This window comes from Talpa occidentalis, unplaced genomic scaffold (genome assembly GCF_014898055.3).
Source record: "Talpa occidentalis isolate TD23 unplaced genomic scaffold, MPIMG_talOcc4v2.1 talOcc4.2, whole genome shotgun sequence".
Lineage (NCBI taxonomy): Eukaryota > Metazoa > Chordata > Mammalia > Eulipotyphla > Talpidae > Talpa > Talpa occidentalis.
In genome coordinates this window covers 138363856-138387627 of record NW_023602073.1, presented here as the reverse complement: position 1 = coordinate 138387627, position 23772 = coordinate 138363856, and the positions used below count along the sequence as shown (strand labels likewise).

At 37.0% G+C, this 23772-nt stretch overlaps 2 protein-coding genes across 6 annotated transcripts in view; one reads left to right on the top strand and one right to left on the bottom strand.

The window, feature by feature from the left end:
• The window catches only part of GRM1 (glutamate metabotropic receptor 1), a 406389-nt gene extending 405876 nt beyond the window's left edge, over positions 1 to 513 (bottom strand). Inside the window, exon 1 of the mRNA XM_054697906.1 lies at positions 339 to 513. The gene's annotated coding sequence lies outside the window, so the exon portion shown is untranslated. The remainder of the gene's footprint in view (positions 1 to 338) is intronic.
• A 32-nt stretch (positions 514 to 545) lies between these two features.
• The window catches only part of SHPRH (SNF2 histone linker PHD RING helicase), a 65817-nt gene continuing 42590 nt past the window's right edge, over positions 546 to 23772 (top strand). For 3 of the 5 annotated variants that reach the window (XM_037520530.1, XM_054697905.1, XM_054697903.1), the window contains exons 1-11: positions 546 to 736; positions 6490 to 7157; positions 9617 to 9746; positions 11356 to 11574; positions 14033 to 14111; positions 14760 to 14910; positions 16887 to 16995; positions 17155 to 17411; positions 19710 to 20366; positions 21630 to 21881; positions 22681 to 22759. In XM_037520530.1, coding sequence (XP_037376427.1) covers positions 6522 to 7157; positions 9617 to 9746; positions 11356 to 11574; positions 14033 to 14111; positions 14760 to 14910; positions 16887 to 16995; positions 17155 to 17411; positions 19710 to 20366; positions 21630 to 21881; positions 22681 to 22759 — 2569 coding nt within the window. In that variant the 5' untranslated portion in view covers positions 546 to 736; positions 6490 to 6521. Of the gene's footprint in view, positions 737 to 1042; positions 1065 to 6489; positions 7158 to 9616; positions 9747 to 11355; positions 11575 to 14032; positions 14112 to 14759; positions 14911 to 16886; positions 16996 to 17154; positions 17412 to 19709; positions 20367 to 21629; positions 21882 to 22680; positions 22760 to 23772 lie in introns of those variants that run through there. The other 2 variants (XM_037520532.2, XM_037520533.2) reach the window with 2 other exon arrangements.

Sequence of the window (23772 nt, the reverse complement as noted above, 5' to 3'; positions counted from 1 at the left end):
GTGAGAAAGAGGCTCCCTCTCAGTGAAGAGAAGGAAAAAATATTAAGATATTGGAATGACACGAAGTGTTTCTCTTAAAGTAATTCCTAGGGGAAACCTTTGGGTGTCCCTTGGTCGCGTGCTAACATATTTACTTACATTTCCCTGGAAAGTCTTTCTAAGAATTTTTTTGAGGGAGATAGCTTCATCTGTACCTAAGTAGTGTCTGCTTTCCAAACGCCCTAGGAAAGCGCTTGCACAATCCTTTTCAAACTTCTTAGTCAAGTCACAATTCCCTCCTGCCTCTCCCTTCAAGGGAGCCCCGCCCCTTCAGCGGGAAGCCCCGCCCCTAGCTAGACCTGCGTAGAGCCCCGCCTCCTCTTCAGGTTTTCAGCCAATCCCGTCATCCCCACTGCCGTGCAGCAGAACTATCGCGAGACTCCAACTGCGGGCCTCCATTGTCTTTCACCGTGTGGACTTGCGCAGAAGCGACTCCTGAAGCCACTGCTGGAGAAAGAGGGCGGAGCGTCCTGACGTGCGCGTTCGCCTTGACCTCACGCTCCAGCGCGCACCCCGCCGCCGAGGGCTGTGGCTTCAGGGCCCCGCGGGAGCCCCGGCACAAACCTGCGTAAAGCGCGCGTGCCCACCCGGGCGGATGTTCGGTGGGTGGCGAGTGCTGGCCCAGGGTCTGCGGAGGCGCTAGGGGGCCCCGGGCCTGGGGACACAGCGGCTCTAGAGGCTGGGAGATACACTCCAGGTAGGCTCTCGGGTGATGGAGGGTCAGGGGTCAGAGGTCGGCACCACTGACGTTTCTGGACGGAGACGGAGCTCCTAGAGAAGGGGGCTCAGTTCTTGTGGAGCCCGGGAAGGTGAGGGGCCGAGAGGGGTCCGCGGCGAGGCTCCCCGTCGCTTCTCCATCCCGACGAGCGGGCCCTGAGGCGCCTCGGCTCCCCTCAGCGCAGCGGGCCGTGGGCCGCGGGCGGCGCTTCTCCCCGCGGGCCGGGGCCTGCTGTGTGGTTGGGGCGCCCCGGGGCTCTGGTGGCGCGCCGCCCCGCGCCGGGCCGACGGCCCCGCTCTGACCGCTGGTGAGTCTGTCCGGAGGATGTGAGTCTGTCCGGAATGATGTGTTGTCGCCCTTCGCCCGGGTACGCCCCTGGCTTCGCGGGGTGCAGCTCCCTGGCTTCGCGGGGCGCGGGCCTGGCACGGCGTGAAGGGGAGGCCGGAGCTGCAAAGTTAGACGGAAAGTTCTGAGTTACTTGGGAGTCAGGTGAATTGCGTTCGCGTTCCAAACATTGTACGTTTTGACTCCGTGGTCATTGCTGTGTTTTTTTAACGGAGATGTGTTCCCCGGTGATGAGCCGGGGCTGCTGTATGAGCATTGTGAAATAATGACCATGAAGGGGGTACCTTTTTTCTAAGTGACGACAATAGCCACCGGGTAGAAATCCTGCATGTCTGAATAATTTCTTAATGATGTTTAAATTAACTTAAGGCTTTAGCTGAGCAAAAGAAAATAATTTCTAAATAACGAGAATTTATCACTTTTCTGCTTTTTCTTTCCGCCCAGCCTAAAAGAACTTTTTTACAGAATTAAAACAAATCTTTTGTTAAAGAGTTCGGGCTAGAAAAATTGGGAGGAAACAGTCTGTTGGTGAAAAAGCTTATGAGGGTATTTTCCAGGTTTATGTCACTAACATATTTCAGTTTTCAGTGAATGAAAATTTTCTTACTTTGTTGGAATTACTGCGGGAAAGGACGGTTGTGGTGGTAATGCTAGGTCATTGAGAGCTTTTCAGTAATCGGTTGGGCCCCACTTGCATAAGGCTTGCCTTGGACAGCAATGTGGCAGATATATACTATTGTTAGTCTTCATAACCTGAAGCCAACTCTACCATGGATTCGTTGTAAATCAGAGTTTGTATGTCTTTTAATGAAGAGACGTGGTAATTTGGAGGGAAGAAAATCTGAATTTAATTTTAATATTCATGTGTTGTTTTAGTAACAACATTTTATGTTTAGTTTTCTAATGACTATCTTTGTTTTCTGTTGAAAATACAGTTCAGTAAGTTTTCTCTGTCTCATTCTAGGCCAGAAATAGTAAAGAATAGTTTCACATTATTTATAATCTTCCAGAATGTGGCTAAGAGAAATTGGTCCAAAAAGAAATGTCAGCAAAGCACCTTTGGGTCCTTAAAAAGAGGGTCGGTATTCCCGGAGCTAGGGATCTTTGTTTCACCTTATGTTATGTATTATTTCCATACTGACTCAGATCTGCTATTGGGGAGTACAGTGCTGAATAGGATATACTGTTCCTTCCCACCTGTCAAGTAGTTCTTAGTCAAACAGTTCAGAATGCTGTGACAGTTAGGATCAAGGAGAGGCCCATAACTCAGTATTCCTGCTCATAGAAGGTTTTAGGGGGAAGATTGAGTCATCACCAGAGAAGTGTGAAAGTGTGTTTCAAGCAAAAGTCTTTTTACATTTAAATGTGGGACAATAAAAGTGTGATCCATATAGAAAACTACAAGTAATCACATTTTATTCCAACACTGATATTTAAGAGGGGAGAAGTAGTAGAAACCTCAAAGGTGGAATTTATATGATGTCATGAAAACTATAGGAAGGATTTGAAATATAATTAGAGTTATATAGAATTTTACCAATAATTATTAGCAGCCAATTGACATTATGGTTATAAGTAGCTTTATTCAAATAGTATGTCTTTTGGTTCAAGGAGGTATCCTAGATAGAGTCAACCAGAATGAGTTTTTTGGATTTTGCTTTTAGACCATGTCTAGTAAAGAACTGGACAAAGGGAAAGCCTTGCTTGAAATCCTGGTATTTATTTTCCTCCAAGTTTAACTTATTGTTAATATTTTAAAGATTGATTGATTGATTGATTTATACAAGCACTGGGTACTGTCAGAAGCACAGGAGGGTGAGAGAATTCACCAGAGCCAGAGCAGGGAACAGAAAAGGCAGACTGACAAAGTACACTGCTGAGGGGAGCAGCAGGTGCAGCAGGAGAAGTCTGCCTTGCCAGCAGCCGGGGATCAAACTGGCGCTGCAGAGGCTGCGGGCAGCTTCGCAGCCCAGCGCTCAACCGCTGCACCACCGGGGAGGCCCCTTATTGTTAATATTAATACATATTTTGAGGCCGTAATGTTGGAAGAATCAGGATGGAAGCAAACTTCTGAAGAAATGTGCGCATTACAATAATACACATGATTTAAAGGACATTGGGTGACTCTTAACAGAAAAATAAATAGTTGAAGCTCTGTGCTCTGTTTCAGTAATATCTCTGTAAGCAAACAGTACATATTCTACTCACATTCCATTGGCTGGAACTGGCCATGTGACCAGTACAGATACAGCGCCAGTCGGGGTACCTTTCCTGCCCACACTGTATTTTAGGAGAGAAATGGATTTTAGTTGGCAACTGGCTATCCATAACAAGATTTCCCAAACTTGTCTGCACACTGGAATCTCCTAGGGAGGCTAAAAATAAAGGGGGCTGGTGTCTGGATCCTAGTCCCAGGGATTCTGGTTTAATTGACTGTGGTGGTACCTGGGCATCAGAATTTTTAAGAGTTCACCCACATAATTCTAACATGCAGTCAAGTTTAAAACACATTGTTCTATGGTGCCATCTTAAAGTTGGGTTATTGTAAAAGGTTGTTTAGCGTATGCTCAAGATGATGGTAACAACAGCTGTCACTTACTGAATAGATGCTAAATTTCTTTTGTTCTGCTGTTATATTTCCTGACCACAATTCTGCTATCATCCTAATTTGAGAAATGAGAAAACTGGCATGAGAGGTTAGATAACTCTTGCATTGCCACCCAGCTAGCAGAAGACAAAGCTTGAATTTATCTAGAAAAATACATGTTCACACCTATAAGTCACGAGGCTTTGCAGATATGAGACTATAACCAGTTCCTTGTTAGGCTTTTAGAGTTAGTGAGTCCATAATTACCAAGTTGTTAGTATTAGGGTTACTGTAATAAATTGAGTAACTGCTCCAGTTCCCTCCCCATCCCCTACCTCACTTTCATGCTCTTTGCCTTGAGGAGTTCCACTTTATAAAGAAGAATAGGGTATTTCCCTACCTTTTGCTTTTGAGTTCATTGATGTACTTGCTGTGGCCTGTGGAATCTTAGTGCTTTTGCCATTACCAGGCATTTTGAAAAATAGTTGTATGATTGGATTTGTACTCTCCCATCTCATCCATCATGGTAAGAACATTTCTGGGGTTATTTTGCTGGTCCCCGGAGGAGGTTAAGAACTACTTTAAGCAAAACCAACCTTTTCTCCAAAAACCTAATCTAGTTAACCTGTAGGTGTGTGAGAATAAAGAAATGATTATTGTCACAAACATTGAACTTTGGGTTGATGTGTTATACAACATATTTGTAATGATAGTTACCTAGTGATGTGGCAAAGCCTAACTTCTCAGAGTTCCAGCAGATTGACCCAATTCTGGTGTTCCACCCTGTGCCCTGAGAAGAACTAGACAAAGATGAACAGTCAGGCTATCAGGAACTTCTTATATTATTCTTCCAAGATAAGAAAGAAATTAAGTTATTTGAATTATTAGTTAAAAATAGACATTTATTGGTTATAGACTGCCGCCGCCTGCGTTCATAAACCAGGCATAGGCTAATGGATTGATATCTTTATGATTAACTAGTCTGACAGAGTTTGATAGACTTGTAATTATGTTTGTATTTGCCATATCCATTACAGTAGTCACTAGTCACATATAGCTTATGAGCATTTGACTTGTGGCTAGTGAGAATAAGGAGTTGAGTTTACAGTATTATTTAATTTTATTAGAGCTGAATAGCCACATGCAATTTATGGGACTGTACACATAGAAACAACATTGTCCTTTTAACTCAATAAAAGTTCTATCAGCAGGGAAGGGTGAGTAGATCTTAGGTAGGTAAGTAGTTTTACAGTAGTTTCTTGGTTATATGTCTATTCAGATTTTCTATTTCTCGGGCCAGTTTTCATTTATTCATTTATATTTTGTTAGACAGTTACACATTTTATCTCAGTTTTCAAGTTTATTAGAATAAATTTGCTATTAATATTCCCTTGTTTCTGTTTTTGCCTTTAAATCGGCTTTAAGGTATACATTTCATGTAATTCTGCACATTTAAATGTACAATTTGATAAATTTTGACAAATGTGTACAACAATGTAATCACTAGTAGCACATTTCTGTCAACCCAAACTTTCCCTTCTGCTCCTTTGTTGTCAATCACCTCATCCCACTTCTTGGCCCTGGTAACCACCAATCTGCTTTCTATCACTAGGTTTTTGTCTTTTCTAGGATTTCATGTAAATGAAATCATATAGTATGTAGTCTTTCAGCTATTCTTCTTTCACTTAGCATCATGATTAAACATTCATCCGTACTGTTGTATGCATCAGTTTATCAATTATTAGCATTCCATTTATCCATTCACTAGGTGAAGAACATTTCGGTTGCTTGACTTCAACTTATCCATGTTTTTACTTCTCAGAAAATAACAAGTGGAATTACTAGGGCAGTGTATATACAAAATCTGCAGAATTTTTCCATAGCATGTAATATATTAGAAATGTACCCTCAGTCTTAAATTTTTACTATTCTGTTTTGTATACAGTTTCTTATTGTGGTTTGTGGGTTTATTGCTTAAGTGATTGATGAGGATGAAGATATTTTCTTGCTTTTATTTTTCACTTATATGTCATCTGGTGAATCATCTGTTCAAAATTTTTGTCCATTTTTTAAAAACAAAGTTGTTTGGCTCCTGTTGATTTGGAGAGTTCTTTATGTATTCCGTATACAAATCCTTCATCAAGTATTTGTTTTAGTGGTGTTGTCTCCTATCACTCTGTGGTGAACTCACTCTCTCTCACTCACTCTCACACACACACACACACACACACACACACACCCACACACACCCCATGTACCTCTGGCTTACACCCCAGTTCTCACATGCATAACAAATTAAAAAAAAAAAAGAATGCAATAAGTTTCTGGTCACCTGAGATTTCCCCATGGTTTGGTTTGCTTTTAAATAGGACTGTGTATTCCTGAAGTGTTTCTCTCAAATACATTTCTCGTTCTTTCTTATATTTGGAACAGAGTAGTTAGGGATGGAGGGTTAGTAGGAATAGATGGCTGCAGACTACACTGTACCCAAGTAAGCATTCCTAGATATTTGAGAGATTATCCTTACTATTATTGCTACGCACTACATGTATTTTTAGAATTTATTTTATATAAAAATTATGGTTATTAAATTTATCCATTGAAGACCAATAAAATCATTAGAATTTGTATGATGCCATTTATGGTCAATGTGTTTTTTAACTTTATTTGTCTTAATTTTAAAAAAATTATCTGTTGCTTTATGTAGCTCTGAAGGTTTCATGTTACATGTAAGAACTTTCAGTTTATGCTGAATTTCCCATTCCCTCTTGGAATGTCTGCTATTTCATTTGTCTTCTAGAGTTCACATTTACCAGTCAAGAAAAGCTGAAAATGAGCAGCCGACGGAAGCGGGCTCCTCCGGTGAGAGTAGATGAAGAAAAGCAGCAGCAGCTTTGCTGGAATATGCATGAGGACAGAAGGAACGAACCTCTCACCCCAACCGAGCACGATCACCCCTGCCAAGGTTCAGACTCCTCTTCCCAGTGCCTCATTCTAGATGACAGTCTACAGGAAGAAGTGGCTCACATTGATAAGAAGAGGTGTGCAGAGGTGGTGGGCATCTCAAAATCACTTAGTAAAGAAGAAACTGGTAGCATTTTACCCCCTTTGACTGTAAAGCTGAATATTGTGATTTCTCCCCATCACTTTGATAGTTCTTGGAAAGCATTTCTAGGAGAATTAACTCTTCAGCTTCTTCCTGAACAGAGTTTAATTGAAAATATTTCTGAAAGGAGTTTCACTCTGATGAGTTCAGAGTCAAGCAATAAGTTTCTGATCTATGTTCATTCAGAAGGGGAAGATGTAGAGAAACAAGAAAAAGGACTCAAAGAGCCAATCAGTATTTGTGACAAAGGTATTGAAGTGGAATCATCCTTCAGTGGTGAAATGTTAGAAGATTTGGGGTGGCTGCAAAAGAAGAGAAGAATAAAACTTTGCCAAAAGCCAGAAGGCAGCCACATTATCAAGGTATTCATTTTCCTGAGTCTCTTCTCAAGTTCGTGAGATTTGCAATCCATTTTGAAGTTATCTTAGAAGTAAAAACTGAAAAGGAAGCAAGTTTCTCATTGTTTCAAAGTATAATTTATTTGGAGCCTTTAGAAACAGTTTAAAAATTTCTTATAGCTAACCAGTCCAGGCTCTCCTTTGCCCAGGCAATCTTGCTGAGTCCTTTTCCCAGCTGTATTCTCAAAGACTTGTTTGGCGCTCAGTGTCTTTTCCTCTTCTCATAGCAATCCTTTAACTGTTTCTCTGCTTGCCTTTACATCTCCTTCATCTACTTTGTCTCTGGAATAGCATAACTTAGTGCAGATACAACTCCATTGTTACTTCCTACAGAATTGCGTGTACTCTGTCCGCTTCTCCTGCTCTCTCCTTTGTCACCCTAGTTTTTACTTTGTCCCAGAAACTTCAAATTGATTTGTTTCCTGTATATCCTCTGCTGTATTTCTGCATCTTTCCTGTTGTTTTCACAGTTCCCTCTGTTTGGGTTTTTCCCTCTTCCCTGGTAACTCCGGGTCATTCTTTAAATTCAGTTCAGATTTTACTTCATCTAGGCAGATCTTTTCTTAAACCCCATGAATGGCGTTACATGTCCTTTCCTCATAATATCTGATGCAAATGTCTGTTTTTGCTTTGGTCACTTGTAGTCTTAAAATTTACATATCCCTCACTAGAGTAGACATTCATATCCAAGTAAAATTCCTGATACCAAACAATTTTTTTAAATAAATGAATAATATAATTCATTCCATGCTCTGTTTACTGGCCAAGTAACTTTATGTGAATCACTTAGATGTTCTAATTTTAGCTACTTTCTTATATGAAATTTTTTAAAAAAACCTGCTCTTCTGTCCTCGTACAACTTGTTAAGAAGCAGGTAGACAATTTAAATAAATGTACTTAATATGCCTTCTTGCTAAAACTTTAAAGAAAAGAAATTCTAAATGGTAACTTCACCTTTGTTCAATTAAAAATTATGTCTTAGTTCTTCCACATTAAAAAAAAATTACATGAATAGCCTTATTTATAGTTTCAGAATTGACAGAAAGAAATGAGAAAATTTAGAAACATTGGATTTTAATTCTCCCCTAAACAGTGAGATTGTGCAATCAAGCACTCCCTTCTTTGCTGATTGTGAGTGCCAAAATTGTGACTTTAAAAAAAAATATGTACAAATATATGGCTTATATATCTACGTTCTATCCACATTCCCCACACACCAAGTCTTGATATGTTCTGTTTTCCCTCATTCTAATTTTTATAAATACTGAAACATTTATTGCTACTATAGTAAGTCATCTCTGGGTGAACACAGGCAGGTTATAAATAATGATGAAATATAACCTTGTCACTTTTTCTTATATAATGCTGGTGAAAGAATATGAGAATCTCAGTGAGTAAGGAACAGGTCCAGGACAGTACAGGGAAGTAAGGAAAATTACATTTATTGAATGGCTTCTATTAGGAAATTTTAAAATTATATAATCAAGGCTATCTCAAGTTGACTTCTCTCCATTTGGCAAATGAGCATATTTGGATCAAAAGTAAATCCCTATATATTTAGCTCCTAAATATCATGCCAGTGTTCAAATTAAAGTATTTTGACTACAAAGTTTCATACTGCATTGATTCACCAGAATTACGATACCTCAATATTAATTAAGGCCTGTTTTTCTATATATTTTAGTATTTGATCTAGCAGAGTTCCTAGACCTAACTGTGCTTAAGAATCCTGGCATGGGCCTCCCTGGTGGTGCAGGGGTTAAAGTCTCAGCGCTATCAAGCTGTCACCAGCCACTGTGGCATGTGTTTAATCCCCAGCCAGGGAGGTGACCCACATGGCCCAGCAGACCTCTCCTGTCTGATCCACTGCTCCCCCCTCAGCAGTGTATTTCACTAGATCTGCCTGTTAATGCTCCCCACTCTGTCTCTGGTGAATCCTCTCACTCCACCTCCCAGACACACACCACCCCTCTGGCTTACACCCCAGTTCTTTTGTGCATAAATACATAAAAATAAATCTTTTTTTTTCCTTTTTTTAAAAAGAATCCTGGCATGTACATCAGAATCTTCTGGGAAAATTTGAATTTTTAACTGACTTCATTAGTTAATCTAATGCTCATCAAGTTTGGAAATCTTGTCTTGGTAAATAGAATTGATGTTCTGATCATATTTGTTTCTAGTTAAGAAATAATGGTTTTTTCTTGCAATTTGAATAGTGTATATAATAAACACTGCATTTGTGAGTAATTTATTACTATTGAAAGTAAAAATATGTGGAGTTTTAGTAGCTATGTGTTTGGTGTTTGTGGGGCAAATACTCTAAATATCTTTAAAAACAATGATGGTAAAATATGTTTTTTCATATCCTCCTGAAGAGTGATATAGCAATTGAAGCTATCTTTATGTTGGTTAATTCTTTGCAGGTTGGAATTTATCTTTTGGAAGGTGGCCTAGCAAAACTAGATTTTATGAGTGATGCAAATTCAAGAATGAAAAAGTTCAATCAACTTATGAAGAGAGTAATGGAAAAATTATACAATTTTATTATTCCAGGTAATTTTTAAAATAAACTTTAAAGTTATTATTTCAGAGTTATTACTTAGGAGTTTCACCCCAACTTCTGTACATAGCAACCAAAGAAACAGTTAATAAATTATAATAAAAATTAAACAACCTTCATGAAATTACTGTATGACAAATTATATGAAATTCCCGTACTAATTTGTTTTTTTATTTACTTAATACGGTGCTTAACTATAGTGGCACTCAAGATATGTTTGCTGAGTCAATAAGCAAAGACTAAAGGAACCTGAGCTTATTGCAATTTTTACATTTCTTTGCTTTTATTTTGTCGTGGCTGGATATTCTTGGCTGGCCTTTATTCAGTTTCTCCTTTGCAGTCTTGAGAAATAATGTCAAGAGCCTGCTTCCCATAAAGACCAGTTAACTTTGCTGTGTTTCTTGGAAGACATTGCACTTTTGGTCCGGACTGCAGTTTCAGAGTTGTCTGCTTTTGGTTCCCAAGGGAGAGTGTAGATGTCTTGATAAAGCCCACTAACACTTCTGAAAAAGCAGCTGAAATTCTCTAGATCCTGCTCATGTTGGGTCGGCACTGTGTCAGGTGCAAATTATAGAACATTTTCATACTGGAATATTTGAGAAATAAGTTTCTAAGCTTGATTATTTGTTTCTACAGTACATTCTTTGCAAAGCTTCATAAATACTACTAATGATAAATTATTTTGCACGTTAAAGACTTAGAAGGAGGAAAATCTCTGGTTTCAGAATTGATAGGAATGCTTTCAAGTACATATGAAATTTTTTAAGTTATGGTAAGAATTCCATTACTCCGCCCTTAAAATTAATCCAGTTCAAACTTTTCAAAGGAAAATCTCAAAGAATTTCAAAGGGAGGCTTCAAATTTAGTTGTCAGTACTAGATAATACAGTAATAGTGTGAAATAACTAGGCATATATCGTCACAATTGTAAAGTTTTGAAAATCTTACATGACATTTTTTATTTTAAAAAGTAAATTATGTATTTTGTGGCACAAGTTTTTTATTCTGGAGTGAATAAGATGTCCTCTTAAATGCCTGTCCTTTTTCAGCATAGGAAATAGAATGGAACCTTTGTCTTACTAGACAGAAAAATTATGTCTGCATGTGGATTTTATGTTAAGATATAGAAGTGAGATAAATTAACCTTTATAAACTGCAGAAGATACTCACATTCAGTTCCTGAAATGTTTATTAAATATCTGCAATGTACAAAGCAATTGCCAGCTGCTCTGAGGAGCTACAAAGAACAAGAGCCTCTGCCTTCAAAGAGCATTTCAGTCAAGTGGGTAAGGGACAGATTATACATAATGATTGCACTACCAGATTGCAGTGTATTGCTATATCCCAAGTATAAGATTTGCACACAGAGAGAACATTATTTCTTAGTAAAAGCAAAAGAAAATATCATGGAAAAAGTAGATACCTTGGATGGATGGATTTTCTGATGAGTGAAAAATTAAGGATAGGGCCTTCCAGACACAAAACACACAGAACAAGATACCAGAGTTGGGAGAGCTCAAGGTATGTTCCTGGGATGAGTATTGCTTGTAGTTGTAGAAGGTGAGTCAGATTGTTTTGAGCACATTTGTTGTTGGATGTACAGATGTGTCGGAAGAGGATGAGGAAGATTCAGAGAGTGAGCCAGAAGGACAGGACGTTGAAGAGCTCTATCACTTTGTGAAGCAGACGCACCAGCAAGAAACACAGCCCGTCCATGTGGACGTCCAGCACCCTGCACTGAATCCTGTGCTGAGACCATACCAGAGAGAGGCAGTTAGCTGGATGCTGCAGCAAGAGCAATTCAAGAGCGTTCCTGCTAGTGGCAAGTATAAAATGCTTAAAGAAAGACAAAATGATCAGAGGAATTGTATTAGCAACATTATGGCAGGAAATTGATCTTTCAACAAATCGTATTGAAAAGATTGATAGGATAAAATGGGTATTATGGTGACCAAAATTATTTTCTAAGAAATCCTTCAGAATTGAAATTTGACAAAATTCATCTGTGAGTTCTCTCATTCACGAAAGTTTGAACTGATTTTTCCTGCCCAGAAAAACAGGCTGCCTTAATTAAAATTTTTAAAAATTAAAAAATTGTAATATAACTTTCCAGTTAAGAACCCCAGTTCTTATATGTGTAAATCAGTAAATCTTAAAAAAAAAAAAAAAAGAAATATTTCTAGAAACTGATTAGATGGGAATCTTGCTAATCATCTTCAAGAGACATCACAATTTGATTATGAATGTTAGCAACAGGAAATAAATTTACCAAAGTGGTACCTTATCTCTGTTTTCTTAGATTTGTAGTTTGCTTCCTTTACCACACTAAATAAATAATAAAATAAAATGTCTGTCATCTATTAAGTATTTTCATGAAAGTAGCCTATTTACTCATTTATGCTGTTTCTTTATTACCATTTTTTAAACAGATGGACACAAAATGAGATATTATGTGATTCCATGAAGTGTTGATTTTTTTTTCTTTGTATATAGGTTTGATTTAGTTAGTGATTCATAGCTTTTGTTTTTCCCACTTGAAGTTTACACTTTTTTATCCAACAAACCTCATTTTTCTTTTTGTTTTGAAAAATAAACATCAATTCATAGCTAAAATTATTTCATTCCATCCCTTCTCCCTTAGTCTTGAGTTATTGGAAGCTGTCCCACATATCATATCATTTTCTCTGTTAATATTTCAGTTTTATTAGGAGATAAGGGTTTGTTTAAACAGACGTAAAGACGTGTAATAATGAATTTTAAACCAATAATGCCTTAACATCACCAGATGTCCCTTCCCTGTACCTTTCCCCTTCCTCTCTGCTCTGTGTTCTCTGTTCACACCTGAAACCAGATAGCCCTAAAATTAGTTACTGTCTCTTAAGTTTCTTTTAATCGCATTCATTCTGTTTTCTGTCTTATAATTTATTTGTTAAATAAATTGTTAGTTTCACATAGACTGGATTATTTTTCTTCATAATGAAATTTTTCAAAGTGGTTTTATTAAGGTGTAACACATGCAGTAAAATGCACAGATCATAAAACAGTTTAATATTTTTTAACAGATCTATGCATCTGTATTCAGCAACCCACTAGGACATAGTACTGGACCTGTCCAAAAGTGGCCAGCAAAAGTAACTACTAGCTAGCCACCATACATGCTTCATGATATATGAAATGTAGCTGTCCAAATTGTTATGTGCTACAACTTTAAAAAAAAATAGTAAAATATCTAATTAATAATTTATATTGATTGTATATTGATGATAATATTTTGGTTATATTGAGCTAAGTAAAATGTTAAGATTAATTTTTCCTTTTTCTCTTTTATATTTCTATTAGAGTGCCGACATAAAATATTTCCATCTATCCAGAAAATTCCCTCATGTCCCAATCAGTTCTCCTACCAACTTCTTCAGGAGGCAAGCACTGTCATCATAAATTAGTTTTGCCTATTTTTGAAACAATAAATGGAATGACAAAATATGTACACTGGGGTGTGGGGAAAGTTGACTTCTTTCAACATAATGTATGAGATTCATCTATGCTGCATGTATCAGTAGTTCCTATTTTTTTGTCCATAGACTAATAAGATTTTATTGATCAAACCTCCATGTGTTAGTAGTTCTGCCCTCTATGGTTCCCATAAATTGAAACTTTTTATTTTTTTTAATTTATTAATTCACCTAATAATCCCTGAAGAAGGCCACAAAAAATTATGTGCTGTTTCACTTGTTTACAGACAGACTTTCTGTTTGACAGTTCAAACAATTTAAAATATTACAGGGAGGGAGAGATAAAAGAAGATTCCGATCAAAACAAGCTCTGTACTTGTTTTTACTGTTAGAGTTTCAGATTTTTTTCCCTCTGTTAAGTAAGCCTTTCCTCCTACTCTCACACCCATGTAAAAGGTTAGATCTTTTAGGGTAAATGTACTAGCCCACTGGCATATGTCTTTTTAGTTAAAGACTTCAGGCATATTTTTGGAGATTTTATAAAATTAAAGTTAAACTGATTACTGGATAGGAGCTGGTTCTATATTAGTTTTCCTGTTAATCCTCTGTACTTTGCTTTTCTGACTTTATCACCTAGATGAAAAATATTTGTACCCAAAGCAAAGGAAACTAACAAATATTCTGAAGAAGAGACAAGGAAAAGCAGGATCCTAGTCTTGTCCTTGGTATCTGTGGTTCCCAGATATCCTGACAGATTATTTTTATGTGATTATTTGGCAGAAGGGAAAATAAACAAAAATTGGTTTATGTGCTTATATTTTTCTTTAGAAAATGCCCTGCACTTCTTATGGCGAGAGATTGTTACATCTGAGGGTTTGAAACTCTACTACAATCCATACACAGGCTGGTAAGGCAAAACTTCAAATGCTGGCATTGAAAATAAATACCTGAAACCCAAATGAGATTGGTAGCATGTCTTTGGTAGTACTTCAAGAAGGAATACCAAGTGAAAGTCTTGCTGGACATTTTTATGTTTTTAATATACTTGGATTAATAGCATTTTGTCAGTCGGTTTCAACCAATTAATGCAGTATACTAGATTTAAGATACATATAATTTAAAGAGATTATAATTCTGAGGAAGAATGTCATCTTATGGGTGAATTTTTACATTTTTCACTCAATTGTCAATTTCTAATATGAAAGAGTTTAGGAATCATTAAATATTCTTAGCTAATTAGCCGCTATTGCCCTTTTTATTCACAGATTCAGTGAGGTCACAGAAAGGAAGCAGACATGCTCCCTTTAAATATTAAAGAGAAAAAACAATGGGTAGTTATCAGTACCACTCATTTTTCTGCAGACTTAGCCATCAGCTCAGGCAGTATTTTGATTATCACATTTCTCATGTTTATGACCTTGAGATTTGAATTGTTTCGCCCTGAAACGTAGTTTCAAGAAACTGTAACCTTTATGCATTCCTACCAGTTCTCTTTAAGGACAGTATAATTTTCATTTGCATTCCTATTATGTATTTTTCTTGTTTTTTCTTTTAGCATCATCCGTGAGTACCCAAATGCTGGGCCACAGTTGCTTGGTGGAATCTTAGCAGATGAAATGGGTCTTGGAAAGACAGTGGAGGTTTTGGCTCTGATTCTGACACATACTCGACAAGATGTCAAACAAGATTCTCTCACTCTTCCTGAGGTATGAGGAGTACTGTGGGGCTGTAGGGCTGGAATAGCTGGGGACATATGTTCTCAAAAAAGCATCATATTTTGGACATTTGCTTGGCACTCAACACTTTCGGTTTACTCTGTAGCTAATGATTTGTATTAGTTAACTTCAAATAAGTACAGAGAATGGGATGTTTGTGACCCTGCAGGGTTTTTTTAAACTGCTGTTGGCCAATTTGAAAGGAGATGTGCTGTCACTCACCAAACTTCCTTCGAGTTGGCAAAGAAACTCCCTTAGAAAAATACTCTTGCTACCGCAATTGTTTTGTCACTACAAGTCTCCACAGTACCACTAAATATTTTTAAGGTACATATTTTTAGTTGTATAAATCTCAGATATATAAATCTTAGACTCTAATAATTAAAACTTTATTAAAGTATAGGTAGCATAGTGGGTTCCTAAATGAAACAAATTCATAAGCCCTTGTTCCAAAATATGTAATTTTTTTAGAAATAAAAATTCAGATTCCACCAAAAAAAAAAAAAAAAATTCCACTGAAGCAAATGTGGTTCCTAGCTCCTATTTTTCAATAATGAAATCTGAAATCAGCATATTAAATTCATGCTGAAATGAAGCCACTAATGAAGAATATAGCTGAGTTACCTGTAGGGTCACTACCCTCACAGCCTTCGTTCTTATGTGATCTTTCAATAGGGTCATATTTGCAAAAATTTGCCCTACCTATTTGACTAGTTAATGGAAAATGTGTGTTTCATTTGTAGGAAATGAGTTGACATATGCAGTTTTAACTGTTAGTAACTTCTATTTGCAATTTTCTAGTTATTCAATATTTTAATTCTAAGCTTTTATCAGCATTATTAGACATTTTGTGGGTTAATACTATATTTAAACAAACCTTAAAAAGTTAATTTTAAAATTTTCACACTTCATATTTAGGTAATTTAAGATAATATGCACAAATTACTGATATGCCCAGCTGAAAACTCAAACAAAATAAAAGTTTTTGTGTATACAAATGGCATAGATAGCCCTCTCATAATTTTGTTATGAGAGAGTGTAATTGTTTTATAACTTTATATTTCTTTTAGGTATGCGGCATAGTGCTTCAATACCTGTATGTATTGTGAAATGATCACCACAAATCTTAACATTCTTCACCTCACAGCTAAAATTTTTTTTCTAGAAATGTTAACTTTCAAAATTTTCTGTCTCAGCAACCTTCAAATACACAACATTATTACTAATTTCAGTCATTATGCTCTACATTAGAGCTCATGGTTCATTTATTTCATAACTGGAAGTTTGTACCAGTTAACCCCCTTATCCCAATTTAGTCATCTACTGCCCCACTCTTCTCGAGCTACCATCAGTCTGTTCTCCGTATCTATGAGTTTGGTTTTTGTTTTGTTTTTTGGAAGCTACATTCAAGTGAGAGGATGTGGTATTTGCCTTTCTCTGACTTATCTTAGTTACTATCATCCCCTAAAGGACCATCCTGTTGTTGCAAATGGCAAGATTTCTTTTTTCATTCTTGTACGTGTATCATAATATCTTTATCCATTCATCCAACATTGGACACTTAAATTGTCCTCGTATGTTGATTATTAAATACTCTGAAGTTGAATTGTTACATCATGTAGTATTTCTATTTTTAATTTTTTGAGGAACATCTGTACTGTTTTCTTTAGTGGCTGCACCAACTTACAGTTCCCACCTAGAGTTTGCTCTTCTCTCTGTCCTCGCAAACATATATTTCTTGTCTTTTTGACAGTAGCAATTCTAACAGGTGTGAGCTGATACCTCATCATGGTTTGATTTGATTTTCCCTGATAATAATGTTGAGCATCTTTTCAGGTACCTGTTTGCCATCTATGTGTTCATATTTTTTTTACAATTCTTTTAATAGAAAAAGGATTAATTTTAATTAGCAACTCCAAATACTGAGAACAAAACACTGTGTAACTACTGAATGCTGTTTTTATCAGGGAAAGGTGGTGAATTATTTCATTCCATCACATTGTTCTGGAGGAAAAGTGAAAAACACAGAAACTCAGAATATGGAATTTGAACCAAAAGAAAAAGTTCAGTGCCCTCGTAAGTATGAAATCTTTTGAAGATAATGCTTTTTATAATATCTTGTTATATTTCTTGTAATCCTTCAATAGTTACCTTTTTAGTTATTTTCCTCAGTGCACATTAAGATTCACTTGAATCTTACTTCTAATTTTAATTAGCTTATCCTTTTGCATTTAGCTACACGTGTGATGATCCTGACAGCCGTGAAAGAAATGAATGGGAAAAAAGGAGTTTCGATTCTTTCCATCTATAAGTATGTCAGTTCGATATATAGATATGATGTTCAGCGGAACAGGAGTCTTCTGAAACGGATGCTGAAATGTTTAATTTTTGAAGGTCTTGTGAAGCAGATCAAAGGCCACGGTTTTTCTGGGACTTTTACTTTGGGGAAGAACTACAAGGAAGAAGATATATATGATAAAACAAAAAAACAGGTAACAGCATTTATTAAGAAGCTTTATGTGATGAGAGGTGGCACTTTAGTTGTCAATGAAGTTCTTTATTTTGGGTCATTAAACAAAGATAAGAGTGCTCAGCACATAGTAAGTACTCAATACATATTTATTAAGAGAATTATGAAATTAACAAAACATCATAGAGTTGAAAATAACTTCTCTGTTTTCAAGTTACTGTCAGCAGTTAAAACGTTTGCTCCATACTTTAAAACTATTAATGATACTTCACATTTCCATAATTCTTTATATATACTTTGTATCTTTTATATACATTTTGTATCTTTTATATAAATTCTAATTTTTCTCATGTTAATCCTCTTATAAAATGTGTACATTTGGTTATAAAACTACTTCTTTGGTGCCAGTAATTTCAGTTGGCTTTTCTGAAAATAGTTACAAATTTGCAAACAAATCAAGAAGGGACTAAAGTTAGCAAGGGGCCTCCCTTCTGGCTCAGGCTGTTGAGCACCGCTCTGTGAAGCTGTCTGCAGCCTCTGCAGCGTGGGTTCAATCCCGGCTGGCTGGGTGAGAATCCCACATGGCGAAGCAGTCCTCTCCTGTCTTGCCCGCTGCTCCCCTCAGCAGTGGATTTTGTCAGTCTGCCTGTTCTGTTCCCTGCTCTGTCTCCAGTGAATCCTCTCACCCTCCCGTGCATCTGGCTTGTACCCCAGTTCTTATATAAAAATAAAATAAATCTTTAAAAAAAAAAGTTAGCAAGTCATTGTGGTGTTACTCTTTTTGCCACTGTTAAAGAAAGGGTAGATGAAAGGCTCATTTCCTAGATAAAATGTCTGCAACATTTTATCCCTCAGCCAGTACAGAAGACTACAATGAATTTTTATACTTTCAGTAATCCTTCCACCACCAAAAAAAGTAATCTCTTTTTTATAGTAAATTGGCATCAGTTACCTGTGTGTCTCTCAATGCTTCTATTCAATCTAAGCATTACTGTCACTTCTAGGCAGTTGTTGCTGGCTCCTACCTCCTTAGCATAGCCCCTCTCTGTTACATTCTTCCCATACATTCTTACATTGTTTTTATTCTCTATTTTCCAGTAGTCTACTTTGAGACTAGGTACTAAATATTCCTCATATTTTTGTCCCCAGCATCTAATATGATGCCTGCAATAGAACTGGCATTTAATAAATAATTGTAGGAGGAGACACAGATAAAGAGGAGAAGGAAAGAAGGAATTTAGTTGGTAATCACAGTGTCAAGTAGATTGACTTTCACCTTTTTTTCATGATAGCACAAAAAGTGAAAGACAGATTTCCGATGGTGTCACTCATCTGCAGGATGCAAATACCTGAAAAATAATTACACAAAAGCAATAGAAGAAATAAAATTTTGAACTCAACAAAAAAGAAGATAATGGTTGGCAGAGGGAATAGCAGAAAGGATGAAAGGGGTAGAGGAGGGAGAAAGGGTTATGAGCACCAGTAGTTTGGTAGAGGCAATTAAAAATAATAAAAAAGAGGAAAATGAAAGTTACCCATAATTCCACCACCTAAAAATATTAACTTTTTAAAAAATACTATGATGAAGTGACTAAAATATCATATAGAGAGTCTGAATTACTGGGTCAATTTTGGCATAACTGACAAGTAACTTGAAACTAGAAGTACCCAGATTCTTGATAGCATAGCAACTCCTTTCTCTGCAGCATCATTTCTTTTACAAAGCCAAAGACAAATACACCTTACAGGATAAGTTATGGCTGATATCTCAAATTGTTTGTTTTAAAATATCTGATATTTTAGTCATAGTCACTTTTGCCATCTTGATTTTAAGATTCTTTATATTTCCAATATAAAAATAAAATTTTTGCTCCTTTGCTAGTCAAAAATTATATCTATTTAAAGAGAAAAGTCTGAATCCATGTACACCATATTTTTATTATGTATTTTTTAAGTGCTATAATACTTGGTATTTTTATAATTGTCCTAGTGTGTGTGTGTGTGTGTGTGATAGCCATAAACTGTTAGTCCTTTATTGATTTAGACAGACTATAATTTATAAAAAGTTAAGATCAGAATATTGGTAGCTCCCTGTATCTTTCTAATTTTTTCTCTCTCCAGATCTTACTTACACAGCAGATCCTTCCTTTTCTGTGGAGAGGGTTCTTCATGAGGGCAGATTGAAAGCCACTGATGAGGAGTGATTCTCCTCAGGGAAAAGGGTAGCAAAGACTGGCCACTGGATTTTTATGTAAGCTGTATAAATAAAGTGGGAAACTTAAGTACAAAAATTAACTATTTTAAATAATATTTTTCATAGGCAGTGGGGAGTCCAAGAAAAATTCAGAGAGAATTAAGAAAATCAGAGAACAAGGACACTGATTCTGAATACTTGCCGTCAAATACCTCGGATGATGATGATGATCCTTATTACTATTATTATAAGGCGAGAAAAAATCGTATTAAATTGAGGAAAAAGCTTAGTCCATCCTCAAAAAAGGGAAAAAGCCAACCTAACATCAGTCTCCATTCACAAGATCACTGTCCAGCTACCAGTAACTCTGGAATCACTGACATCGCCACATCTGAAAGTGTACATGTCTTCGATGTCAAGCAAGAGCATGCAGCAGAGGACCAGGCTGTATCTCTAAACCCTGCTGGTACTGAGGTACCACATTGTAACATGAGCCCTTATGATTCCTCTGATTACCGGTTTGAGTGTATATGTGGTGAACTTGACCAGATTGACCGTAAGGCTCGTGTTCAGTGCTTGAAATGCCACCTGTGGCAGCATGCAAAATGTGTAAATTATGAAGAGAAGAATCTGACAATTAAACCTTTTTACTGCCCCCACTGCCTTGTTGCAATGGAGCCAGTATCAACAAGAGCAACTCTGATTATCTCCCCCAGCTCCATCTGTCATCAGTGGGTGGATGAAATCAACAGGCATGTGAGGTCATCATCTCTTCGTGTCTTGGTAAGGCAGTTTGAGCTCTATAAAAGGACAGAAGAATGTAATTTATGCTTCTCATGATAGTGTTTATTATCTTTATTGCTTTGTTTTTTATCCCCAAAGATTAACTTAGTGAGATAATATATTTACTCAGAACTTCAAAAAGAAATTAAGAAATAGAACAGTAGGCAGTGTATTTTTTTCTGGCATCAGAAGTCCAGAAATTAAAATACTTTGGGTAGAAAAATATGAATTTTGAAAAAAAATTCTTGATCATGTAAATGATCAAATCTTTTTATAAACATACATACTCATACTCAGAAATACAATCCAAAGACAACATTATGCAATAATTACCACTTGTCTGGTCTGCTCCATTCTGAATCCTAAAATCATAATCATAAGGTTCAGTTACCTCATCTATGAAATTAGAATTTACTCATTCAACAGATATTTATTGAGCACTTATTATGTGCCCATGATCATGCTAAGTTTTGAAAACAGAGCCCCCTCAGATCCTGACTTATTGTGAGGATTAGAAGATTTGGTAACGTGCCGGCACATAGTAGTCATTTGGTGCCATTGTTTACTATGTTAGTAGTACTGCTCGCCCTTCTGTTCCTCTTCCTTTCCACACATACTTTTTTGCAGGTTTTGTATATTTCAGTCACTGTCATAGGCATGATGAATACAGTAATAAGTAAACCATAGGCTTTGCCATTGAAGAGCTATGTTCCCTTGGGTTGGCAAACCTTGGTTTGAATCTTGGCTCTCCTGATTATGAGCAAGTTTCTTCATGTTGTGTATGGATGATATAGAAACATTAACTACCAACAGGATTGTTGAACAGAGGGGATAAAGTATAAGCACAGTGTCTGAAACAGAAAAGACATTCAATAAGTAATAGTTCTTCATGTTACACTTCATCATACTGTTGTATTTTGTACATGCCATAGATTTCATCTTTTCCCTATAAGTCCTTTTCTCCTTTTTTCTGCATGTGAGAAGGAATGTTCTTCAATATCCACTTCAATTTTAACTCAGCCATAGAATTGGTCTTTCCCTTGTGATGCTATCACATTTACTTCTGTGATAGTTCCTTTCATATTACTTATCTTACTAGTCTTCCTTACTAAAGCATGTCTCTCTCTAGACAGGTTGGAAGATACCTCATAAAATGGTCCTAGACAGTTAGAACAGACTTAATAAGGGGTAAAAGTGAATGAATATTTCAACAATCTTAGATCCCTTCCTGCAATAACTATGTCTGTGCTGATTATTTCCTAGGTATATCAAGGAGTGAAGAAAGATGGCTTTTTACAGCCTCATTTTTTAGCAGAACAGGATATAGTTATCATTACTTACGATGTCCTTCGTTCAGAACTAAATTACGTAGATATCCCACATAGCAATAGTGAGGACGGACGTCGCTTACGGAACCAGAAGCGCTACATGGCCATTCCCAGCCCTTTGGTTGCTGTGGAGTGGTGGAGAATCTGCCTGGATGAAGCTCAGATGGTTGAATGTCCTGCAGTGAAAGTGAGAATTTCTTGAGAATCTTTTGAGGATTGGGAAAGGAAAAAGGGATTGAGGGAAACTATCTTCAGAAAATGTAGTAGGTTGTTGGGCCTCCCTCGTGGCACAGGCAGTTGAGCGTAGTGCTGTGGGGCTGTCCGCAACCTCTGCAGCATGGGTTTGATCCCGGATGGAGAGATACCCACATGGCATGAAAGACCTCTCCTGTCTTGCCCGCTGCTCCCCTCAGCAGTGTTTTTCAGTCAGTCACTCTTGCTGTTCTGCTCCCCACTCTGTCTCTGGTGAATCCTCTCACCCTTCTGCACATCTGGCCTGTACCCTGGTTCTTGTATGCATGAATAAATAAAACTTTTAAAAAATATAAAGAAAGTGGGCCTCCCCGATGGTGCAGCAATTGAGCGCTGGGTTGCAAAGCTGCCCGCAGCCTCTGCAGCGCCGGTTGGATCCCCGGCCGCTGGTGAGGGTCCCACATGGCATGCAGATCTCCCTTGCCTCCCGCTGCTCCCCTCAGCAGTGTACTTCATCAATCTGCCTGTTCTGCTCCCTGCTCTGGCTCTGGTGAATTCCCTCACCCTCCCGCGCTTCTGACTGTACCCAGTCTTGTATAAATAAATAAATCTTAAAAAAAAAAAATATATATATATATATATATATATATATATATATATAGAAAGGGAAAAAAAGCATCTGACCTGAAGTGTAGCTTTTTATGGACTATTTTCATGAATAAACGTATTCCTGACTTCTGTATTTTTCCTTTTTATTTTCTTTTTTCACCATTATTTCACACTTCTCTCATCAGGCTGCAGAAATGGCTCAGCGCTTGAGTGGAATCAATCGCTGGTGTATCAGCGGCACTCCAGTGCAGAGAGGACTGGAGGGTAATGTGGCTTCCTCACATACTATGTATATATGAAAAGCTTAATTTCTTTTGAAGTAAAAGTATTGTTTGGTTTAACCTTTACTGAAATTCTCAGTTTAAGTGATCGTCCATGTATTCATAGTTGACTCCTAATAGTTTCAAACACTTACCTTTTTAAATGGAAATTGGATAATTTTTTTGTTTATGTGTGAGAAAACAGATACATAGTGAGTAGTCCTAAGTTGAGCAGTTATGGTCTGCCTAAGCAAGGCAGATGCAGGTCTGAACTGAACTCAGAATTTCAAAGTGCTAGGTAGAAAATAGAACCTGGGAAGAAAGGGAAGGGAGCGAGAGAAAGGATCATTTTAATTGACTGTGTTTACTAAAACAAGGACCATAATTTTGATGAATTGATAAATAGTAGAACTGTAATTTTACTAATTATAAGAGTTATGAAATATTAATGGCTTTATAATTTCCAACCATATAATTTCCAACCAATGATGGCTTATGCCATCATTCTGCCCTTCCTCTTGGGTATTTAAATTGTGTCCCTCCCACATGTACATTGTAGCTGATGCTTCTACATTACTCTCATTCATATTACCTTTTACATTACTCTCATTCATATTTTACCTTTTACATAGAGCAAGCAGTGTGTTTTTAAGACCTTTATACAAATTGTGCATATTTAAAGTAAAAGTTTAAATCAGTATTATTTTACATAACAAATTTCGTGATAAAAAAATTGCAGTATGGCATATATTAACAAAAAAGTGGCATATATTAACACTACAAATATTTGAAATTTGTAAACTTTTGACATGTATATACCTATGAATCTATTTCTACATTCATGATAATCCTCCCCAAAACTCTCCTCTTAGCTTCCATAGCCCTCACAACTTTTTAACACCATGATGTTTGCACTGTAACTGCTCAGTTTGTTGTCATTGCAGTGGGAATATTAGGCTGCCAGGGCTTACATGTTACATTTGTTTTCTTTTGTGTTAGAGTGCTGCTTTTTTAATT